Below are 20,359 nucleotides of genomic sequence, written 5' to 3' on the forward strand. Positions count from 1 at the left end.
CATCTAAAAAGTGCCGGACAAGCACATTGAGTTTGGATTCTGGCCACTGAGATATTGCTTTTCAAGGTGTTTTTGTATGTTTGATGTTTATTTATGTACACTATTTCTTTCATGCGTTTAAAAGTAATATTTGTTATTTTAAAAAGGGATGGACCTGAGAAACTTGACCGCTCTGTTGAAATCTTTACGATCTGAAAACTGATGAGACAGGTGACAGCCAACATGATGTCATCAATAAGATGACTGGTGACATGACTAGCATTGTCATTTTTTTCATAAGTAACTGTTTTCCATTTACATTGGCATTAATATGCAACATGCAATTATAATGAGTGTGTATTTTTCACGGTTAGATTGACCATAGCTAATGTTGCCTGTATTTTAAAATGGTTACTGACTGGTTGCTATCTTGTTCTATGTCATGTAGCTTTCTTTATTCTAGGAGAAGCTGAGCCAGCAATCTCAAATAATGTGTCTTTGTTTTCTGTCCCTGTGCTAACTGTTTTCCTTTACACGATAACTGTACCACATACTTATTAGGTTTTGTGAGTGTGAGAAGTTGGCCCGATATGCAACGTTCGCTATTCTAGCGACCGCTATGTATCGTTCCAACGACCCTTATGGTGTTTGGTTGTAAGTCAACCTATAGACCAGCTATCCTAGTAGCGTGGATACGAGCAGTCTAAGGCTAAAGACTCGAGAGGGCGTGTTAAGCCAGCTGTTTACCACACATGTACCCCTTGAACACCCAGTGAAAGGACACCACACAAGTGTTATGAAAATAAACAGTATATTTATTAAGAATCACAACAGCCCTGTACTCTTTATGAGGACAGGGTACTAAGCACAAACCAAATCTCTTTAGCAAATACTTCAAGTGCACAATTTAGAAACAAGTGTCCGAGGACACGGAAAGATTACGGTCTCGGGCGGACCCGATAAGGCAAGTCGGAAGCGAGGGACTCGGGACCCTAGAGTAAGGAGGCTATGCAGGCACCGAAATGCCGAAGTTACCTAGCCACGAGGGCTGCGGCTGCACAAGTCTTACAGGCGTCGGGGTCTTCGCTGACGAGCCAGGAGCCGGAAGAAAAAGAGTTGCTGGCCGGCGACCAGTGCTGAATAGTTCGTAGAGATCCAAGCCTGGATCGGAGATTGAAGAAACCTGAAAGCAGAGGGGACCAAGTTCGTACTACTAGCCAGTAGTCAGAGGGTACCAGGAAGGCACCGGTTGGCCGTCACCTCGACCAGGTGAGTGGGCGACGCTAGGCTCTGCAGTCTCACGGACCAGGAGGCGTTATCGGCGACCACGGCGGAGGTGCGAGCTGTCCCACGAAGGATGATGCTGTTGGCGTCGCTGGGCCCAGGATGGGGCAACAAGCCTTGGCAGTTCTCAGGACCACGCGGTGGGCCTAAGATGGCGTCTTGAGGGGACCAGGAGGGTCCGGGGTGCTTCTCGCAAAGATGGAAGCAAGGGCCAGTCTGGAGCAACCAGACCAGCAGTGATGATTCTCGGATGTCGTCACAGAAGGACACAAGCCAGCGGCTAGTGACCAGACAACGTGCTGAGCAGCGAGCAGAAGGGCCCCACGCAGATCGTGGAGATGCTGGGAGACTGCACTTCGGTGCTGGAGCGGCTCAGGGTCGGGGCTTCTCGGACCCCAGAGCACTCACCAGAGAGTTACCTCGATGGTCGTGCTGGTTTTTAAGAGCGTGCAGGTTCTGATGATGGCCGGTCCCTCGAGGTCTCGTCGCACCCACGGATCACAGCTGAGCTGATGATGTGGGTAGAGGTCAGAGGTGCCAGGGAAGCCGGTTCTCGTCGAGCTGGGCCGTCGGATTCCTTGAGGAAGGACTTACAGCAAACCGCAGAGTTCTTAGTTGGTGCCCGCTGATGCAGGGTGACTACTCCTTAGTCACAAGGGAGAAATCTTGAGAAGAGTCTTGAATGTCCTTTCGTAGAAAGTAGTTCTTGAATCAAAGATGATCTAATTTGGAAGGGTCCCCGCTCCGGCCTTTATTCTAAAGAAAGGGGTGGGTACATGACTAGGTCCTGCCCTAAGGGTGGGACCAGGAAGGGGGGTAGTTACACCCCTCTCCCCTGCCGGACTTTCCCCAGGCCAGGGCTGTCGCCCCTGGAACTGGTTCTAACCGGCAGATGCGTAGTGAGCACCGGGGTGCCACTCCGCAGTCACCTTCTCGCCAAAGCCCTACCTACCTAGAATACACAAACCCTGTCTGGGACGGTGCGAACACCGCCCTCGACAGGAAACCCTTTGTCCAAGTGCTCCTCGCTGGAAGGACTCCCAGCAGCAGGAGGTCAGACTCGTGTCTGTGGTGGCAGCATCCATTTTGTGGAGCTGAGGCTTCAGTTAACTTTAACCGGGGTTCACAGTTACGTACATGTCGTGTCCCTCTAGAAGGGTGGGATGCTAACCTCGTCGCCAGAATTGGTGAGAGGGCAGCACCCCGATTCGTATGACACCTTACTCGACATGCCTTGATAACGCGACACCGGAGTTACCGATATGGTACGCGTTATCATGGAACAGCTATTGGGTCTTGATTCCGCAAGCTGCAACCGGGCTCGGCTCGGGCCTGAACCTAGCTCACACGAGCCCACGCACTCTGCCTTCAGGATTGTTAAGGCCTGCCATAGGAGTGACTGATAGGAACTCGGGTGTCCATTGTATGGTTAGATATAGAACTACTATACCTAAAGCAAAGGGTGATTACACGACTTCGCCCCAGCTGTCATGCAGCCAGTTGTGTCAAAGTTAGGAGGCCAGCCAGGGGTGGCATAATACATGCTGCAGCCCCTGGCGGCCCTGGGTACACCTATGCCCTGAGTTACAGGGTCTGATAAGGTGGCCCAGTACCAATTGGTAGATGCACCTAGGGTACATGGAATCCATTTTAAAGAGAGAGCAGTAGGCCTGGGGTCCTGATTGGCAGGATCCCAGGTCGACTATGTCCAAAACCAGCTAAAACACAGGGCAAAAAGTTGGGGGCAACCATAGTCAGGAGGTACCTTCCTACACAACCCCCCCCCCCCAAACGAAAGGAGATAAGGCTATCCTTGTCCAGGTAAGCCTCTATTACCTAAGTGGCCATATAAGGAAGGACCAGCTCTGGCTTGGTTTCCCCCTGTGTCATGGTCCACTAGGCAACCCCTCACCCTAAGGGTATCTGAGGGTCTCCACCATAGGGAATCTCTGTCTCTGGTGTGTCTTGGGAAAGAAGAAGGCTGATGCTGGGATGGAGTACTGAAGTGAGGCTCCTCTACCTTTGGGCTCAACTTCCTCCAATCACCATTCATCATGTGTGCCTTTCTTTCTTTAGCTGAGATGCACTGAGCTCTCAGGGTCAGCCTCTGGCTACCTAAAGCTGGAGGCTGAGTCCCTCTGTTTGGCTTACTGAAGAGACAGGTCAGGTCTGGGGTTTTTAGGCCCCATGTTTGGCTGTGCCCAACAGTGTCCAGCTGTGGGAGTTCCTTAACTACTTTTAAGGGGGATCCCTCAGGAGTCTGTTCTATTTTCACTTGGCTAGGGTTACCAGCTTCAGTGATCCTAATCTGCTGATTAAGGGGTTCTTTTGGACAGGGGGCCCTTTGGGGTCCACCACTGGCCTCCCTGATCTCTTCAGCCCTGGGCTGACTGAGGCAGGGTAGAGAGGTGCAGGTTACCTGCTCCAGACTGGGTCCCACCTGGGAAGGGTCCACTGCCATCAGGGGCTCTGCCAGGCTAGGCCTGACTACCTCTGGGGCAGTTCCTTCAACAGGGGTAGAGTCAGTTCCCTGAGGAGGCTGGCTATCACCTAGTGTCTGGGAGGGGGAAGACTCTTCTTCCTCCTCAATGCTCTCTGTTTCAGTGGAGTGATCCATTGTTTCAGGCTTCACAACCTCACTATCTGTCTGAGTAGAGGCTGAGACCATTTCAACCTTGCCAACCTTTTCAGGAGGGCACTCAGTCTGTGTTTGGGCTGTGACTGTCACAGCCCTCCTATCCTGTTCTGGAAAGTCTGTCTGAGCCTGGGCAGTGGCTACCACTGCCCTTCCAACCTTTTCAGGGAGGAATGGTGCTTGGACTGGGGCTGCAGCTATTACTGCCCCACTAACCTGTCTGGATAGGCCTATCATTCTGGAATGAGTTTCTTGTTCCACCTCAGCCCATGCTGAGAGTTCCAGGTCATTCCCCAGTAAGCAATCTACAGGTAGGTTATCTGTCACTGCCACTCTCATGGGCCCTGTGACATTACCCCAGCTGAGCTTGACTACTGCCATGGGATGCCTTCTCTTCATTCCATGAATGTCTGTCACCTGATAAGTAAAACCAGGGGTCAGTTGAGCAGAGGGGACCAGATGGTCACTCACCATGGTGAGGCTGGCCCCTGTGTCTCTGAATGCCTCAACTTTCTGACCATTCACTAAAACTTCTTGTCTATACTTTCCCAAAATGTGGGGTCCAGTAGTGAAGTTGGCAAACCCCATGCCAGTCTCACAGACAAGAGTGTGGTCAGGGAACCTGGCTAGGCCATAGTCCTCCTGATTGCCCAAAGTAATGCCCACCACATTCTTGGGGGCACTCCCACCACCTGGGGGATTACCACTAGTGGTAACAGGAGGTCTGGGAGTGTTACTTGGGGGTATGTTTTCCTTATTGCTATTTTTAGGGCACTTGACATCACTTTTGTAATGGCCCACCTGTTTACAGGTATGGCAATAAGGCTTCTTCGGTTCTGAAGGAGTGTTCTGGGACCCACCACCCTTGTTGGAGTTTTGGGGCCCTTGGGGAGTCTTCTCTGTGGATTTATCCCCACCCTTCTCTTGAGGCTTGGTCGATTCCTTTTTCTGGTCACCACCCTGGTTTTTAGGCCTAACCCTGGTTCTGACCCATTTGTCTGCCCTCTTACCCAATTCCTGTGGAGAGGTCAGATCAAAGTCTACCAGGTGCTGGTGTAATAACTGGTTCTGACAATTATTTAAGATTTGCTCCCTTATAATTAGATTATACAATCCTTTAAAATCAGTAACCTTACTACCCAGTAGCCAGCCTTCAAAAGCCTTAGTGGCACAATCGACGAAATCAGACCAATCTTGAGACTGCGTTTTCTGGGTATCCCTGAACAGCACCCTGTACTGCTCAGTGGTTAGGCCGAACCCTTCAACGAGTGTATTTTTCAAGATTTGGTAATTGTTAGCATCCTCCACCCTTGTGGTGAGGAGCTTGTCTCTTCCTTTTCCCTCAAAGGAGAGCCACAAGATAGCTGCCCACTGACTCTGGGGAACACCCTGCACAGTGCAGGCCCTCTCCAACGCAGTAATCCATTTGTGGATGTCGTCCCCTTGTTTAAAGGGGGGCACTATCTTACCAAGGTGTTTCGTATCGAAACTCTTTTCCCTATTACTAGGTACATTGCTGCCACCAGTGGGGACTACCCCACTTAACTGTTGCTCTCTAGCAAAGGCAAGCCTTTCTTTGGCCAGGGCAAGTTCTTCCCTTTCGATCCTCAGATTAGCTGCCCTTTCCTTAGCTTCGTACACTCTCCTCTGAGGGGACGTCATCCCTCTCTGAGAAGAGTTGTGAGAGCCATTGGTTCGAAGGGATCCGCCAGAGTCTCTTGACAGAGATCGGGCTCGTCCATTCCCAATGTTAAGCTGACCTGATAGTGGCCCCAGGGGTCCCCCAGTACCGCTATCATGTTTGCTTAAGTTGGACCTGCTTAGTCTGACGACTTCTACCTGTCCCTTATCTGCCTCATCCCCAGAGAGATCCTCATCCTCATCCTCCTCCACATCCTCGTTCTCAGTTGCGAGGTGAATGAGGTCAGGATCGTCTCGGGTTCCCTCGAGGGGAGGCATGTCTCCTTCTGGATTAGAAGAGCTACGAAGTTTCTCAGCTCTCCTGGCATCATAAGTCTCCAAGAGACCAATCAGAAAGGACGTTGTGGGGTTAGACCCCTGCTGAATCTTCCTGGAGTGACACAGTCGTCTTAACTCCTTGAAGCTCAGCACAGTATATCCTGAAGGGATGACCTGTGGAGGGTCAACTGACACAAGGGGAGACCCAGAGTTTCCTCCTTTGTCCGACATACTGGTTCTAGTGTGGTGTAAGTGATGCACCTACCTACACTACGTGTTTACCTACTGTACCCTCGCTAAGAGTTGTAGCCAAGGTGTGCTAAGCCTTGAGGAGCTACAACAGCTGGTTCAGTAGAACTCAGAGTATTCTAAGCTTTTAGTTATATGTACTAACAGTACTTGTGTGATCTTTCAACAAGATATTCTTAGGATACGTGTGGTAAAACAACAGCAAGCTCAAATCCCAACCGCTGCCCACCAATGTGAGAAGTTGGCCCGATATGCAACGTTCGCTATTCTAGCGACCGCTATGTATCGTTCCAACGACCCTTATGGTGTTTGGTTGTAAGTCAACCTATAGACCAGCTATCCTAGTAGCGTGGATACGAGCAGTCTAAGGCTAAAGACTCGAGAGGGCGTGTTAAGCCAGCTGTTTACCACACATGTACCCCTTGAACACCCAGTGAAAGGACACCACACAAGTGTTATGAAAATAAACAGTATATTTATTAAGAATCACAACAGCCCTGTACTCTTTATGAGGACAGGGTACTAAGCACAAACCAAATCTCTTTAGCAAATACTTCAAGTGCACAATTTAGAAACAAGTGTCCGAGGACACGGAAAGATTACGGTCTCGGGCGGACCCGATAAGGCAAGTCGGAAGCGAGGGACTCGGGACCCTAGAGTAAGGAGGCTATGCAGGCACCGAAATGCCGAAGTTACCTAGCCACGAGGGCTGCGGCTGCACAAGTCTTACAGGCGTCGGGGTCTTCGCTGACGAGCCAGGAGCCGGAAGAAAAAGAGTTGCTGGCCGGCGACCAGTGCTGAATAGTTCGTAGAGATCCAAGCCTGGATCGGAGATTGAAGAAACCTGAAAGCAGAGGGGACCAAGTTCGTACTACTAGCCAGTAGTCAGAGGGTACCAGGAAGGCACCGGTTGGCCGTCACCTCGACCAGGTGAGTGGGCGACGCTAGGCTCTGCAGTCTCACGGACCAGGAGGCGTTATCGGCGACCACGGCGGAGGTGCGAGCTGTCCCACGAAGGATGATGCTGTCGGCGTCGCTGGGCCCAGGATGGGGCAACAAGCCTTGGCAGTTCTCAGGACCACGCGGTGGGCCTAAGATGGCGTCTTGAGGGGACCAGGAGGGTCCGGGGTGCTTCTCGCAAAGATGGAAGCAAGGGCCAGTCTGGAGCAACCAGACCAGCAGTGATGATTCTCGGATGTCGTCACAGAAGGACACAAGCCAGCGGCTAGTGACCAGACAACGTGCTGAGCAGCGAGCAGAAGGGCCCCACGCAGATCGTGGAGATGCTGGGAGACTGCACTTCGGTGCTGGAGCGGCTCAGGGTCGGGGCTTCTCGGACCCCAGAGCACTCACCAGAGAGTTACCTCGATGGTCGTGCTGGTTTTTAAGAGCGTGCAGGTTCTGATGATGGCCGGTCCCTCGAGGTCTCGTCGCATCCACGGATCACAGCTGAGCTGATGATGTGGGTAGAGGTCAGAGGTGCCAGGGAAGCCGGTTCTCGTCGAGCTGGGCCGTCGGATTCCTTGAGGAAGGACTTACAGCAAACCGCAGAGTTCTTAGTTGGTGCCCGCTGATGCAGGGTGACTACTCCTTAGTCACAAGGGAGAAATCTTGAGAAGAGTCTTGAATGTCCTTTCGTAGAAAGTAGTTCTTGAATCAAAGATGATCTAATTTGGAAGGGTCCCCGCTCCGGCCTTTATTCTAAAGAAAGGGGTGGGTATATGACTAGGTCCTGCCCTAAGGGTGGGACCAGGAAGGGGGGTAGTTACACCCCTCTCCCCTGCCGGACTTTCCCCAGGCCAGGGCTGTCGCCCCTGGAACTGGTTCTAACCGGCAGATGCGTAGTGAGCACCGGGGTGCCACTCCGCAGTCACCTTCTCGCCAAAGCCCTACCTACCCAGAATACACAAACCCTGTCTGGGACGGTGCGAACACCGCCCTCGACAGGAAACCCTTTGTCCAAGTGCTCCTCGCTGGAAGGACTCCCAGCAGCAGGAGGTCAGACTCGTGTCTGTGGTGGCAGCATCCATTTTGTGGAGCTGAGGCTTCAGTTAACTTTAACCGGGGTTCACAGTTACGTACATGTCGTGTCCCTCTAGAAGGGTGGGATGCTAACCTCGTCGCCAGAATTGGTGAGAGGGCAGCACCCCGATTCGTATGACACCTTACTCGACATGCCTTGATAACGCGACACCGGAGTTACCGATATGGTACGCGTTATCATGGAACAGCTATTGGGTCTTGATTCCGCAAGCTGCAACCGGGCTCGGCTCGGGCCTGAACCTAGCTCACACGAGCCCACGCACTCTGCCTTCAGGATTGTTAAGGCCTGCCATAGGAGTGACTGATAGGAACTCGGGTGTCCATTGTATGGTTAGATATAGAACTACTATACCTAAAGCAAAGGGTGATTACACGACTTCGCCCCAGCTGTCATGCAGCCAGTTGTGTCAAAGTTAGGAGGCCAGCCAGGGGTGGCATAATACATGCTGCAGCCCCTGGCGGCCCTGGGTACACCTATGCCCTGAGTTACAGGGTCTGATAAGGTGGCCCAGTACCAATTGGTAGATGCACCTAGGGTACATGGAATCCATTTTAAAGAGAGAGCAGTAGGCCTGGGGTCCTGATTGGCAGGATCCCAGGTCGACTATGTCCAAAACCAGCTAAAACACAGGGCAAAAAGTTGGGGGCAACCATAGTCAGGAGGTACCTTCCTACAGTGAGCACCTGCAGAGGTCAGCTTGGCCCAATGTAACACATTATGTTGCAGATAACTGTAAGTTTGAAAGGCGTTCACAGTAGTCTCATTGTGTAGTAGCTTGAGAAAATAAAGAGCCTAGTTATCTACTGGTGCCTTAACCTGACTGGTCCATTGTAAGGGAATGGGCTGGCCTTTACTCAAACAGTGCCCTGGGTGAAACTACATTTAGAGCCCATTCTATTTGTCATCATCCACTCCTTCCCTATCTGCCCCCTCCATTTGGTGATCCTAGTTGGGGGGCTTTTGTGCTCCCAGCTCACGTCCTGGCTGAATTTCTCAGAGCAGTGACCACACATTTGCACCCTGCTTTCACCACAATCACCAATCCAGTTGTTAAACTGAGATGAGAGTTTCTGGGAGCAGACTGTTTGTGAAGGAAGAGTGACTGGCAGTCTCAAGTAAAAGATTTAAAGAAGGCAGCTCACAGCTCAGAAGGTCAGCTACTTGTGTGCACTTCCAACTGTAGGCAATCCAAAGCCTGTCCTGTATGGGAACCATGTGTAGATGTATCAAATGTTAGAATTGTGTGATTTAAGCTAATGCAATGTGGGTGAGATCATCTGCCATCTTCTATGCCTGAGTCTTAGGGAGAACCTCTTTTCCAGATTTGGTAGCAGAACTTTTCCCAGACTGATCAGAGTAGGAGGCCCTCTTTGTGGGAGAAGTAATTTCCCTTTGATACAACTTTATAACAGTTTGTCTTTGCTTTCATGGCTTTGGAGTGGGGCGTAACACAGGTCCCTCCAGTCCTTGTCGCACAGGGCCCCCCAACCCTCCAAAGGGGCCACTCCCAGCCCAAGGCCACAGTATATCGAGATACTGGAGCAAGGGAGGCCACTCATTACATACTACAGGGGGTTCCATTGTTTTGTGTTACGCCAATGGCTTTGAATTGCTTTCAGCTATACACTAATGCGTTCATGTACTGATTATTGTTTTATAACTAATCGATGATTTGGGTTTGTAACTTTACTAATACTTTAATAAATCTGTAGTGTCTTGTAATCAACTGCAGTGGGACCCTTTTGGTCCTTTGCGGACTCCTTACAAAGTTACATAATCAGTTAGGACGTATCTGGGTGTGTCTGGTTGTGGTCAATAAAGTTTATTACTTAGTGCGTTCAGTTAACGTTTGCATGCCGAAGAATATAGACGTGTATTCCAGAGCTCCGTGTGTGGCATGGTCCTTCATGTGCTTCAGAGCTGGGGAGGATGCTACTATCTGCTTCAAATGATTGAATTGTATTAAAATTTAATGTTTAGCCCTAGTTGGAGCTAAAGCTTAATTGGTGAACGCTTCATGAACCTGAATTTGAACAAACCAATGAGCTAACACATACTGTAGTGAGCGCGCTTGCACGGCACGTCACGTGGCTACGTGACGTGCGTTGACGTAGAGGCGCGGCAGGCGGAGCGCGGCATTGAGAGCGCGAGCAGGCTGGGCGCAGGACATGCTTTGCGCTCCTTGTATGTATGTACTTGAATAAAGAAGTTGGCACCGTCATCCGACTCCGAGAGTTATTGGGGGAAGAAAGAGTATCTTTACAGTGGCGACGAGGGTGGGATACTGACCCACGACCCCCACCACGCAGACTACGAGAAGCACGGCGGAACGGAGTGGTGGCGCAGGAGAAACGAGGAAGGCCCGAGGGTACGCACAGCGACCCCATCCTCATAGGGCACGGCAAGGAGCGCAACGCAACCATCAGCAAGGAGAACAGAGCACCGAGAGCACAAATAGCGACGGTCGAAGAACCCTGAACAACCGAGGTAGGAAGCCAGTCACGGTCACGGCCCACCGGGATACGCACTGGCTACTCCACCCGAACAGGAAAGGGCTGAAAGGAACAGCCCTCCACCCTTGCTCAAGAAGGAAGAGCGAAACGGTGCACCAGGGAGTCCGAGAAGCCTGGAAGGTACGCTACCCGCAGCCCGGGCGGAGAAGATGAATGCACAAGCGGGCTACGCGATAGCGCCAGTCCAGTTCCTTCCCCGACCAGGAGAACCGCTCATGAAATGGGAGGACTGGAAGGAATACATAGACAATTTCATAGAAGTGATGGAAGACGAGAGTGAGGAGAAGTTCAAGCCGCCGAGAAAGAAACGAATCCTGCTGCTGAATCTGGGCCCTGAAGGTCCAAGGATCTACAAAAGCTTGGTGCCGAAGAAAAGAGAGACTGAGGATGACGATGTGTATGCCCATGCGCTGGAAGACCTAGAAGAACACTTCAAACCCTCGGTGTGCGTCTCAGTAGACAGGTTTAACTTCCAGCAAAGGAAGCAACTACCCGGGGAAACGGTGGAAGAGTATGTGGCGGCGTTGAAGAAACTGGCGGTATCGTGCAAATATGCCAACTGGGAAAGTGAATTCATAAAAGACCAAGTGGTGATGCACACCACGTGCACGAGCGTGCAGGACAAGCTATGGGCCGCAGGGGACACCTCTCTCAAGGACGTGTTAGTGATAGTGAAAAGGGCTGAACTGGCACGAAGATGTGCTGCGGCTACGAAGAAGGAGATCGTGCCCGGCGGGACGGTGAACAAAGTAGACGAGGAAGAACACCACAAGGATAATCAGGCACGGAAACAGCCAGAAAAGGGTCCCGACAAATGGCGGAACAGCCCAGGCAACCCTGGCAAACAGGCCGGAAATAACAAACGGCCTTGCTACAGATGCGGCAGTTGGACGCACGAGGCGCACGACCGGAAGTGCCCTGCGCTTCGCGCCAAATGCACGTTCTGCGGAATAATCGGCCATTTTGAAAAGGCGTGCAGGAAGAAGGCAGCCAAGAACGCAGTGAAGTACGTGGCCCAAGCATCGGAGGAGCCAGAAGAAGCAGCAGAGGAAGAGGTGATCACAGTCCTCTGCATCTACGACGAAATATTAAGCATAAACGACCGAGGCCGTGGCACCGGCGGAGGAAGAACGATGAAACCCGTCATGGAAATGAAGATCGGAGGCGTCGAAGTCCAGGTGGTGGCAGACACAGGGTCGCCTTACACCATCATCCCCCGGAGCGTGTGGGAAGAGAAGTTCGCTCCGCGACTGGGCCCCGAGCTGGACAAGCTGGACATACGTCCCGTTACCTACAACGGTGATCGAATCCCCATGGCCGGGTGCAGGAGATTGAACTTCGAGTTCAGGGGCAGAGAGGCCAGGTGCAAACTATATGTCTCCGAGAAAGGTCCCTCCGTCCTAGGGTGGCTCGACCAAGGAGACCTGGGCATCAAGCTGGACCCAGGAGGCAAGGAACAGATATTATTGACGGAGCCGGAGGAAGCGCTGGACACGAATAAATGGAGGAAGAAGTTCCCAACGGTCTTCGGAGGCTCAGTGGGCAAACTCGACAGATTTGCACACAAGATCGTACTCAAAAAAGGAGCTGTACCGGTGGCACACAAGGTGAGGAACATCCCGCTAGCAGTGAGGGACGACGTGAAGGAAGAACTTCAACAGCTGGAGAAAAGAGGGATCATCGAGCCGATAGCCTGTGCTGAATGGCTATCGCCGTTGGTGGTGGTGAAGAAACCAAACGGAAAGGTCCGTTTATGCGTGGACCTACGTGAATTGAACAAAAATATAGTGGTGGAGAAGTTTCCTCTTCCCCGGATAGAGGAGATGCTGGCCAGCACAAGGGGTATTCAGAGGTACTCCACCATAGACTTGACTTCAGCGTATCACCAGATAGCGTTACACCCAGAGAGCCGCAGCTTAACATCCTTCATAACTCCCTTCGGATGCTATCGATTCCGCCGCATGCCGTTCGGACTAGCCTCGGCGGCTGCAGTATTTCAAAAGCTCATGCATCAGCTGTTTCAGGACCTCAAGGGAGTGCAATACTTCCAGGATGATATATTGGTGATGGGCCAGGACAGGATGGACCACGACAGGAAGCTGGAGGCGGTGTTGGGCATCCTGGAAGGGAAGGGCCTCACAGCAGAATGGGCCAAATGCCGGATAGGGATGGAGAAGGTAACGTACTTGGGCCACGAAATCAGTGCTCAAGGTGTGACTCCCAAGAGTGAAAATGTAAAGGCGATCTGCGACGCACCATCACCAGCTACCAAGGAGGAAGTCAGGTCATTCCTGGGAATGGCGGAATACTATGGGAAATTCATTGAACATTTCGCCTCGAAAACTCACCACATGAGGCTGTCAACCCGTGAGAACAGCGAGTTCTGTTGGTCAGAGGAAGCTCAACGGGAATTTGAAATGATAAAGAGAGAAGTGGCAGGGGCAATTCCACTGCAAGGGTTCGACCCCCAAGGAAGCACCATACTAACCACAGATGCAAGTGATAAAGGACTGGGGGCAGTCCTCATGCAAGACCGAGGTCAGGGGAGAGTCGAGACCATATGCTTCGCATCCCGCACCCTGAATGACACTGAAAAGAGATATAGTGTGATTGAGAAAGAAATGTTGGCGGTGGTGTGGGCCATGTCCCGGTTCCGGCAGTTCCTGTGGGGCACGAGGTTCCGGTTGAGGACTGATCACAAGCCCCTCCTCAAAGTGCTCACATCTAGTGGACATGCGGAAGCAACACCGAGGATCTCGAAAATGTCGCTCAAATTAATGGAGTTCCGCTATGATGTTGAACACATTCCAGGGAACAGGAACAAGGTGGCGGACTACCTGAGTAGGGCGGCAGCGATGGAGCCCAGCACAGAATGCCCCGAGGCGGGGGAAGAGTGGGTCGCACTCACCGAGGACCTTGAAGTATCTATCAGCAAACAGGAATGGAAAACGGCATATGACGGAGACCCGAACATGGAGCAAGTGAAGGACTACATTGTGAGAGGCTGGCCGGACAAATGCAAATTAGAGCGCGGCCTTGTTACCTACTTCGAGGTGAGAGAGGAACTATCTATGGATGACCAGGGAACATTTATATACAGAGGGGAAAGAGTCATACCCCCGTCAACGATGATACCCAGATTGATGGACATGTTACACGAAGGCCACCTGGGAGTGGGAAAACTGAAACTAAGGGCCAAGCAGAATTATTGGTGGCCAGGAATGGACATAAGAGCGGAAAGACACGTGAGAGAGTGCCTGAGGTGCCAAGGCGCGGACAAAACGCTCAAACCATTGCGCCCTGCCCTGGGAAAGATTGATCCTCCACAAAACCCGTGGGAGGAACTGTCCATAGACATTTTGGGGCCAGTGCTGAATGCACAGGGTATACAGAAATACATTTGTGTAATGGTGGATCGTTATTCGAAATGGCCGGAAGTAAAGATCGAAGAAACAATGGACACTGAGAAAATAGTGAGCTTCATGGCAGAGACCTTCGTGAGAGAGGGCATCCCTAAGTGTGTCCTCAGTGACAATGGGCCCCAATTCCGCTCTGACAGATGGAACCAATTTATGCAAAGAAATGGAATAGCGTCTAAACACCCATCCATATACCACCCGGCGGGGAATGGGTTGGTGGAGCGCTTCAATAGAGTGGTGATGGGCTCGATACAAGCGGCTATTGCAGACAACAAAGACTGGGAGGCGGAGATATGGCACATGGTGTGGGCGTATCGGATAACTCCCACGAACACTGGCTATAGCCCTTTCCAGATATTAAGGGGCCGGGAGCCGTTCACCCAAGACAACAGGATATGGAAGGACAGAGTTATCAAGAGTGAGTGGTCACCGGCAGTGGTGCAAGCCAATCTGAAGAAGGCACAAGCAGTGTATACCAAACACTATGATGCGAGGAGGAATGTAAAAGACACGGCCCTCGAAAAGGGGGAATGGGTGAGAGTAAGACTGCCCACTCTACAGAGAAAAGGGGAAAGTAAGTACAGCAGGCCCCTGAGAGTTGTGGAAATCAAGGGCCGGGCGGCCTTGCTGAGCGATGGAAACGTGTGGTCGCAGGATCGCATGGCCAGGTGCAATAAAATACTCAACTGGAGAAGCAGAGACAACAGGGATGAGAGTGAGAGCAACAGTGACCACTCCAGTGACTATGGAGGTGAAGACCCGGACTTAGGAGAAAGTAGTAACGAAGATCAAGGGGCCAGTGCAGAATGTCAGCCGGAGGAAGACAGCAGTCGGAGTGTGCCTGGCGCGGCTGCGCTAGAGAGTGGACAGAGTGAAGCAGCAACGACTGCCAATTCCCCGGTAAGACTGACGAGAAGGGGCAGGGCGGTGGTCCCACCAGTGAGGTTCAGAGACTATGATATGAGTCAGGACTTGTTCACATAACTCTTTGGAAAAAAGGGAGATATGTAGTGAGCGCGCTTGCACGGCACGTCACGTGGCTACGTGACGTGCGTTGACGTAGAGGCGTGGCAGGCGGAGCGCGGCATTGAGAGCGCGAGCAGGCTGGGCGCAGGACATGCTTTGCGCTCCTTGTATGTATGTACTTGAATAAAGAAGTTGGCACCGTCATCCGACTCCGAGAGTTATTGGGGGAAGAAAGAGTATCTTTACACATACGCAGCATAATTTAGAAATACATTTTTAATTGCTTACTTTACTTTTGATGACCATAAGTACTTTGATTTTGTAACTACAACTTTCATGCCATAACATTTTGTACTATTTAATTTATTTATCAAAGTTAAAATGGGGAGACTCATCGGTTTGAAAACACAGAGTCTGGAGGAGTTTACAGTTTACTGCAGAGGTTACGCCTCTTTTAGAAGAAACGCTAAGGCGCCTAGGAAACCAGCAAACGTTGCCATATTTAGACAGGCAGCAACTAGCGACTGAACAGCTGCACTTTCTCGAGCAACTATGTAACCACAGATACCACGCCTGGCTGCAGTCGTCACATACTACAGTTGCCATGAGCTCTAAAAACATTGGAGGACCCAGACATCAGATCTCGACCACCCCACACCCTTGTAAAGAGCATGTATCACATACAATTCCAAACCAGAGTGCACAATGCGCAAAACCAACATTTCCAATCATGCCTCAGCTGTCAAGTTCTTAATTTTAAAGCATTTTCACTAAGCTCCAATTGTTGCCTCTTTACGAGTAAGATACTGTGGCCGCTGCCCATACTGATGTCCTTTTCAGCATAATTAAGATGCAATTCTATATTTTTAAAACAAAAATCTGTCTCGAAGGGTAGCTGCTTTTTAGAAGACTACAAGCCCCGAAATCAACCTTGACTTCCTCTTTCCTGAAAACATGCGCACAGCTCCACCTATCTGCACGCGGACTAAAAGAGAATTAACGGCGTTTCACGGCAACCGAGCTTGAAGTGACTCCACATAGAGGGGCGGGTATCTGCTCTCTCGTGTATTTGATTCGCTAAATACCCGGCACATTATGAGTCCTCACAAGCGATTGGATAGTCTCATCTGTGGTTATTTAATCCCACCCCTGACGGCTCTGTAGGGTGTCTCAGTGAAACAGCGTTCCTTTCTTTCCATCTCTCCGTCTCCAGAAGGTTCTCTTCGGGGTTTGGTCCTTTCAAGCCGCCAAGATGATGGGTGGTCGGCCAGTTGTAGTGCTCAGTGAGTAAGAGTGGGTTATGTGTTTCGTGTAGTGGGTGGGGCACATGGCGCTGTCAGTGCTGGCGCAGGAGGTGGTCGGCACTTTATTGCGGCACAGTTCTGTGCATTGCATGGGGGTTAGTTTGGGAGGCTGCGCGTGGGACTTAATTCGTTAATCACAATCTATTCTTGGAGGTGTAAGAGCTTTATCGAGCCCCGGACTCGAGGCTCCGGGTTGAAGTATTTCTTCTTTCTTTAATGTCATGCACCTCTGTTAGTGTGCTTGACCGCCTTGTCATCGGCAAGCATGGGAGCAACACAGAACCGACCCAAGGCAGTGTAAGCCACTCTCTGGCAGATTAGTCGGGTATGAATCAAATGTGTCATTGTTGAGGGATGTGACATGCATCTCTCGGGGTGTGGCTCTTAGTCTACCAGATGTGTGTGTGTGTGTGTGTAACCCAGTATAAAAGTTGTATTATTGTTACCTTTTGCCAGCCTCCTACCATTTCAGTTAAACATACGTGCTTTTATGCCTTGTAAAGCATCTAAAAAAAAATCCACTCTGTCCGTATAAAAATGTCGGGTAATTTGCAAGTCAGATCGTTGTGTATAGTAGTTTGAACATTTTTATTAGGCAACGTTTAGCCGTTTCTTCAAGTCATCCTGTTTGACTGCTGCAGCTGTGTTCATTCCCCCACTATCACGGCGGTTCGAATGTCTATGGTCCCAGATATGAGTGATAAAATTTACTTAAGGTCCACTATAATTGGACAGTGCCATCCTAAAGTCGTGTACCGTTCCAACAAGCAAATATCTTTAGCCTTTAATATCTCTTCCTTTTTCAGGTGCGTGTGGAATTTAATAAAATATCTACTTGTCCATGGGGCAGGTTGTTTCTTAAATCTACTTGTTTTGTTACAAAATCCACTTGCCCCATTGGTGTCATGTAGTGTAGCGACAAATTATGGCAGCAATCTCATATAAGAGCTCTGATATAGCCTCTCTGATTATGCCAGGGCTCATCCAATAGTAGTGTTTGAATACTTGCAATCCCCTTATGTTGCCACGGTTCTGCCACATACTGGGGCTGAAGATAGTCGTAAGCAAAAGTTCCAGGGTTAGAATGTTTTTCGAGTCTGTGCAAACCTACTCCTTTGCATGTTTTCTGGGTTTTCAACAACCCTTCTCTAATCTTTTCCCATACCGAGAAATGTTGGAATTTTACTCCTGACATTGGCAGACGTAAATCTTCTTCCAGAATTTGGGGAAAAAAGTGGTTGGAGGAAGAGTGAACTTGAAAGCACTCAGATTTTTGCATGAGCAAATCTACACATGCAGAGTTGCTCATGCTCCAATGCAGTTCACATATATTTTCTAGGACTATTATTTCTTGGCCTACTGTAAATTTTTGGGTAATTCACGAAGGCTGTATAGCTGCACTTAATGCAAGGACATATACTGCAAGTGCACTTTTGAGACTTTCTTTAATAATTGGGCCCTTAATTTGGTCTGGCGTTGACCGTGACCTTTTTGTGTTTATTAAAATTCTCTCTCTCCCTCACTATGAGTGGCAGATTTCTGCTCTTTCAGAAGGAGTATATCTTCACACAAAGTAGTTTTTTTTTCAGTGCCAGTAACTACTTTGGCAGTGTGTGCTTATTGAGACCAAAAAACAATTTTTGCTTTTGCCAATGTTTGTTATAATGACGAGGGCCCAGCAGCTCCCATGCCAATAAGGTTTTACAAAAAACATGCCAAACACTGACACAACTAAAAAGCTGACCACCATTTTCAGACCTACTGGCTTTGCCAATGCTTGTTTATTTTTGTTTCCCATAATCTCATTGAAACTGGTTACACTGATTTTTCCATTCAGTGGAGAAGTGTGGCTCAATGGTTAAAGCGGCAGACCCTGATGCAGAGGTCTGGCCCGGGACCAGGGTTCAATTCCCGCCTCGGCGGCTCTTGGACTCCATCTCCCCGGACCTGATAATTCTCGCCTCTGTCCCTAGTCTAATCATGGGTCCCACTCTGTGACTCTGGGCAATAGCTAGCTTAATCTCCACAACGGCCCCAGCAGCGCTTGGATGCCTGGCTTCACCTTGGGGGTGCCCAGGAGTGGACATCTCACAGGAAAGCCAGGAAGGGTTCCATAGTGGTATGAATACAGCGCTACGAGACCTCTGGGTAGAAGGCGCTATATAAATACAAAACACATTATGAATATTTTTCGGAACTATTAGCATGCATCATCATATGTTACTAAATGATGCTGCAATGGTGTACCTGGAATTTTACAGTAGTTTAGCAAACATTTTTTTTCCTGCTCTCATTCTTTTAATCATTTTATTTTGAAACAAAAGTATCATTAATCTTGCTTTCAAGCTTCTGCAAATATTTGCATCATATCAGAGGATTCTGGGAGCATTATACATAGTCTCACATTGCTAAACTTTGAAAAAGTGTACACCTTTTTATACTGGAACCTCTGTCAGTGGTGCAGTCAGAGCTTACCACATTAACTTAGAGTGCTCACTAATAATAAAGGCTTTCAATTAATTAACCATAAATACAAGTTTGAACAGCATTAACTTTTGGACAAAAATATTACCTTAACTGCAGACAGTGCCCTTCCCCCCCCATCCATAATGTGGTACTGCAAACTGGCAGCCAAAATACACATGAAAACTTGTTGACCTTGACCCCAAACAATATGTCCTGTGCGTCGGGCTACAGGAATTCCACATCCCTGCTTTTTAGTCCTGCTGTTTTCTCTCAAACATGTTTTACCTATCCTTGGAGAGCTTCTGTCATTTTGTACACCGTATCTCGATATTTTGGATTTGTCTTTTACGGCTCTGTGCTGTCACCAGCCATGTGTCTTTCTTGGCACTTTTGCCTGTCATTTTTGCTACCCATGGTGGCGGACCTAAGGGAGGGAAACGTAAGGATAATCCCAGATCCACCAGTATGTCGTCCATCCTTGCATGCAGAAGGGACTTTTAACCTATCTATGGTGAAAGTGATTGGCTAGAGTGGAAGGGGAATGTCCAGGCCTCTTCCATATTCCCCAGTGAAGATAATGCTACCTCTCAATTGGACACACTAAACATCTTTTTATTTTTTTTGTCAGTTGTGAAGCCTTTTCAAGGCCTTGTGGGACTATTCTGGGATTGTATGATGCTTGGCTGTAAAGACTGCTAGTTGTTAATGTTCTGAATGTAAAGAGTTGGTGTATGGTTGATTTTGCTTAGATTGAGCAGAATTGCATTTCCATCCAATAGTGTGGCTTAATTTAAAAAAAACATGTTAAAACTAATTTCTTATGAAGTAAGAGCTGGAATGTTATCAGAGACTGTCTAACTTAAATGTAGAGGTGGGCTTCTGACTATGTTTATAGGTGCTTAGCAGGATCGCTACTAATGTGCTTTGGTCAACGGGCAGCAAAGGTGAAATTATTAAGCTCAGTTTTCTCGCCATTTAAAAGTGATGGTCACTGCTGTTTGTTCAATTTAGAATTTCTGATTTAGTGCCGATTGACCGTGAAAGTTAACAGATAAGAACGTGCACATCATCTGCAAGTGGAGAAGTGACATAAATAAATTATTGAGGGAAGTGAGAGCCATATGCTTTAGTGATTGGCATCAGTGTAACCCTAGGGAATGCAAACAATAGAAACATTTGTAATTGGTAGTTACTAATTATACACCAAAAGTATAGTTGCCAGGAACGCAAGTGGCGTTCTAATTACGACCCCCACGATAAAAGCTGTTATAAAGAAAAATTAAAAAATGACAAATTATCAATCAGTCAGAAAAGTATTTTCTTTAATAAACAAATTGAATCAGCTCAAGATTCAACTAAACAACTTTTTCAGGTCGTTTCTCATCTCTCTGGCCATGATAAACCTTCCACCGTGGAAGCCTCCCAATCTATGTGCAATGCACTTTCCACCTACTTCCAAGAAAAAGTGTGTGATATCTACTCCAACTTTAATAAATTTACTAACGATGCACATCAGACCGATTCCCACACTACGCGCAATT

The 20,359-nt window shown here is 49.3% G+C and overlaps 1 protein-coding gene across 1 annotated transcript in view; it reads left to right on the top strand.

The window, feature by feature from the left end:
- Positions 1-16,203: 16,203 nt before the first annotated feature.
- The window catches only part of LOC147666195 (T-complex protein 1 subunit gamma), a 205,537-nt gene continuing 201,381 nt past the window's right edge, over positions 16,204-20,359 (top strand). The window contains exon 1 of the mRNA XM_086949220.1: positions 16,204-16,331. Within this exon, the coding sequence (XP_086805346.1) occupies positions 16,301-16,331 (31 nt within the window). The 5' untranslated portion in view covers positions 16,204-16,300. The remainder of the gene's footprint in view (positions 16,332-20,359) is intronic.

Source organism: Lissotriton vulgaris, unplaced genomic scaffold (genome assembly GCF_964263255.1).
Source record: "Lissotriton vulgaris unplaced genomic scaffold, aLisVul1.2 SCAFFOLD_637, whole genome shotgun sequence".
Taxonomy (NCBI): domain Eukaryota; kingdom Metazoa; phylum Chordata; class Amphibia; order Caudata; family Salamandridae; genus Lissotriton; species Lissotriton vulgaris.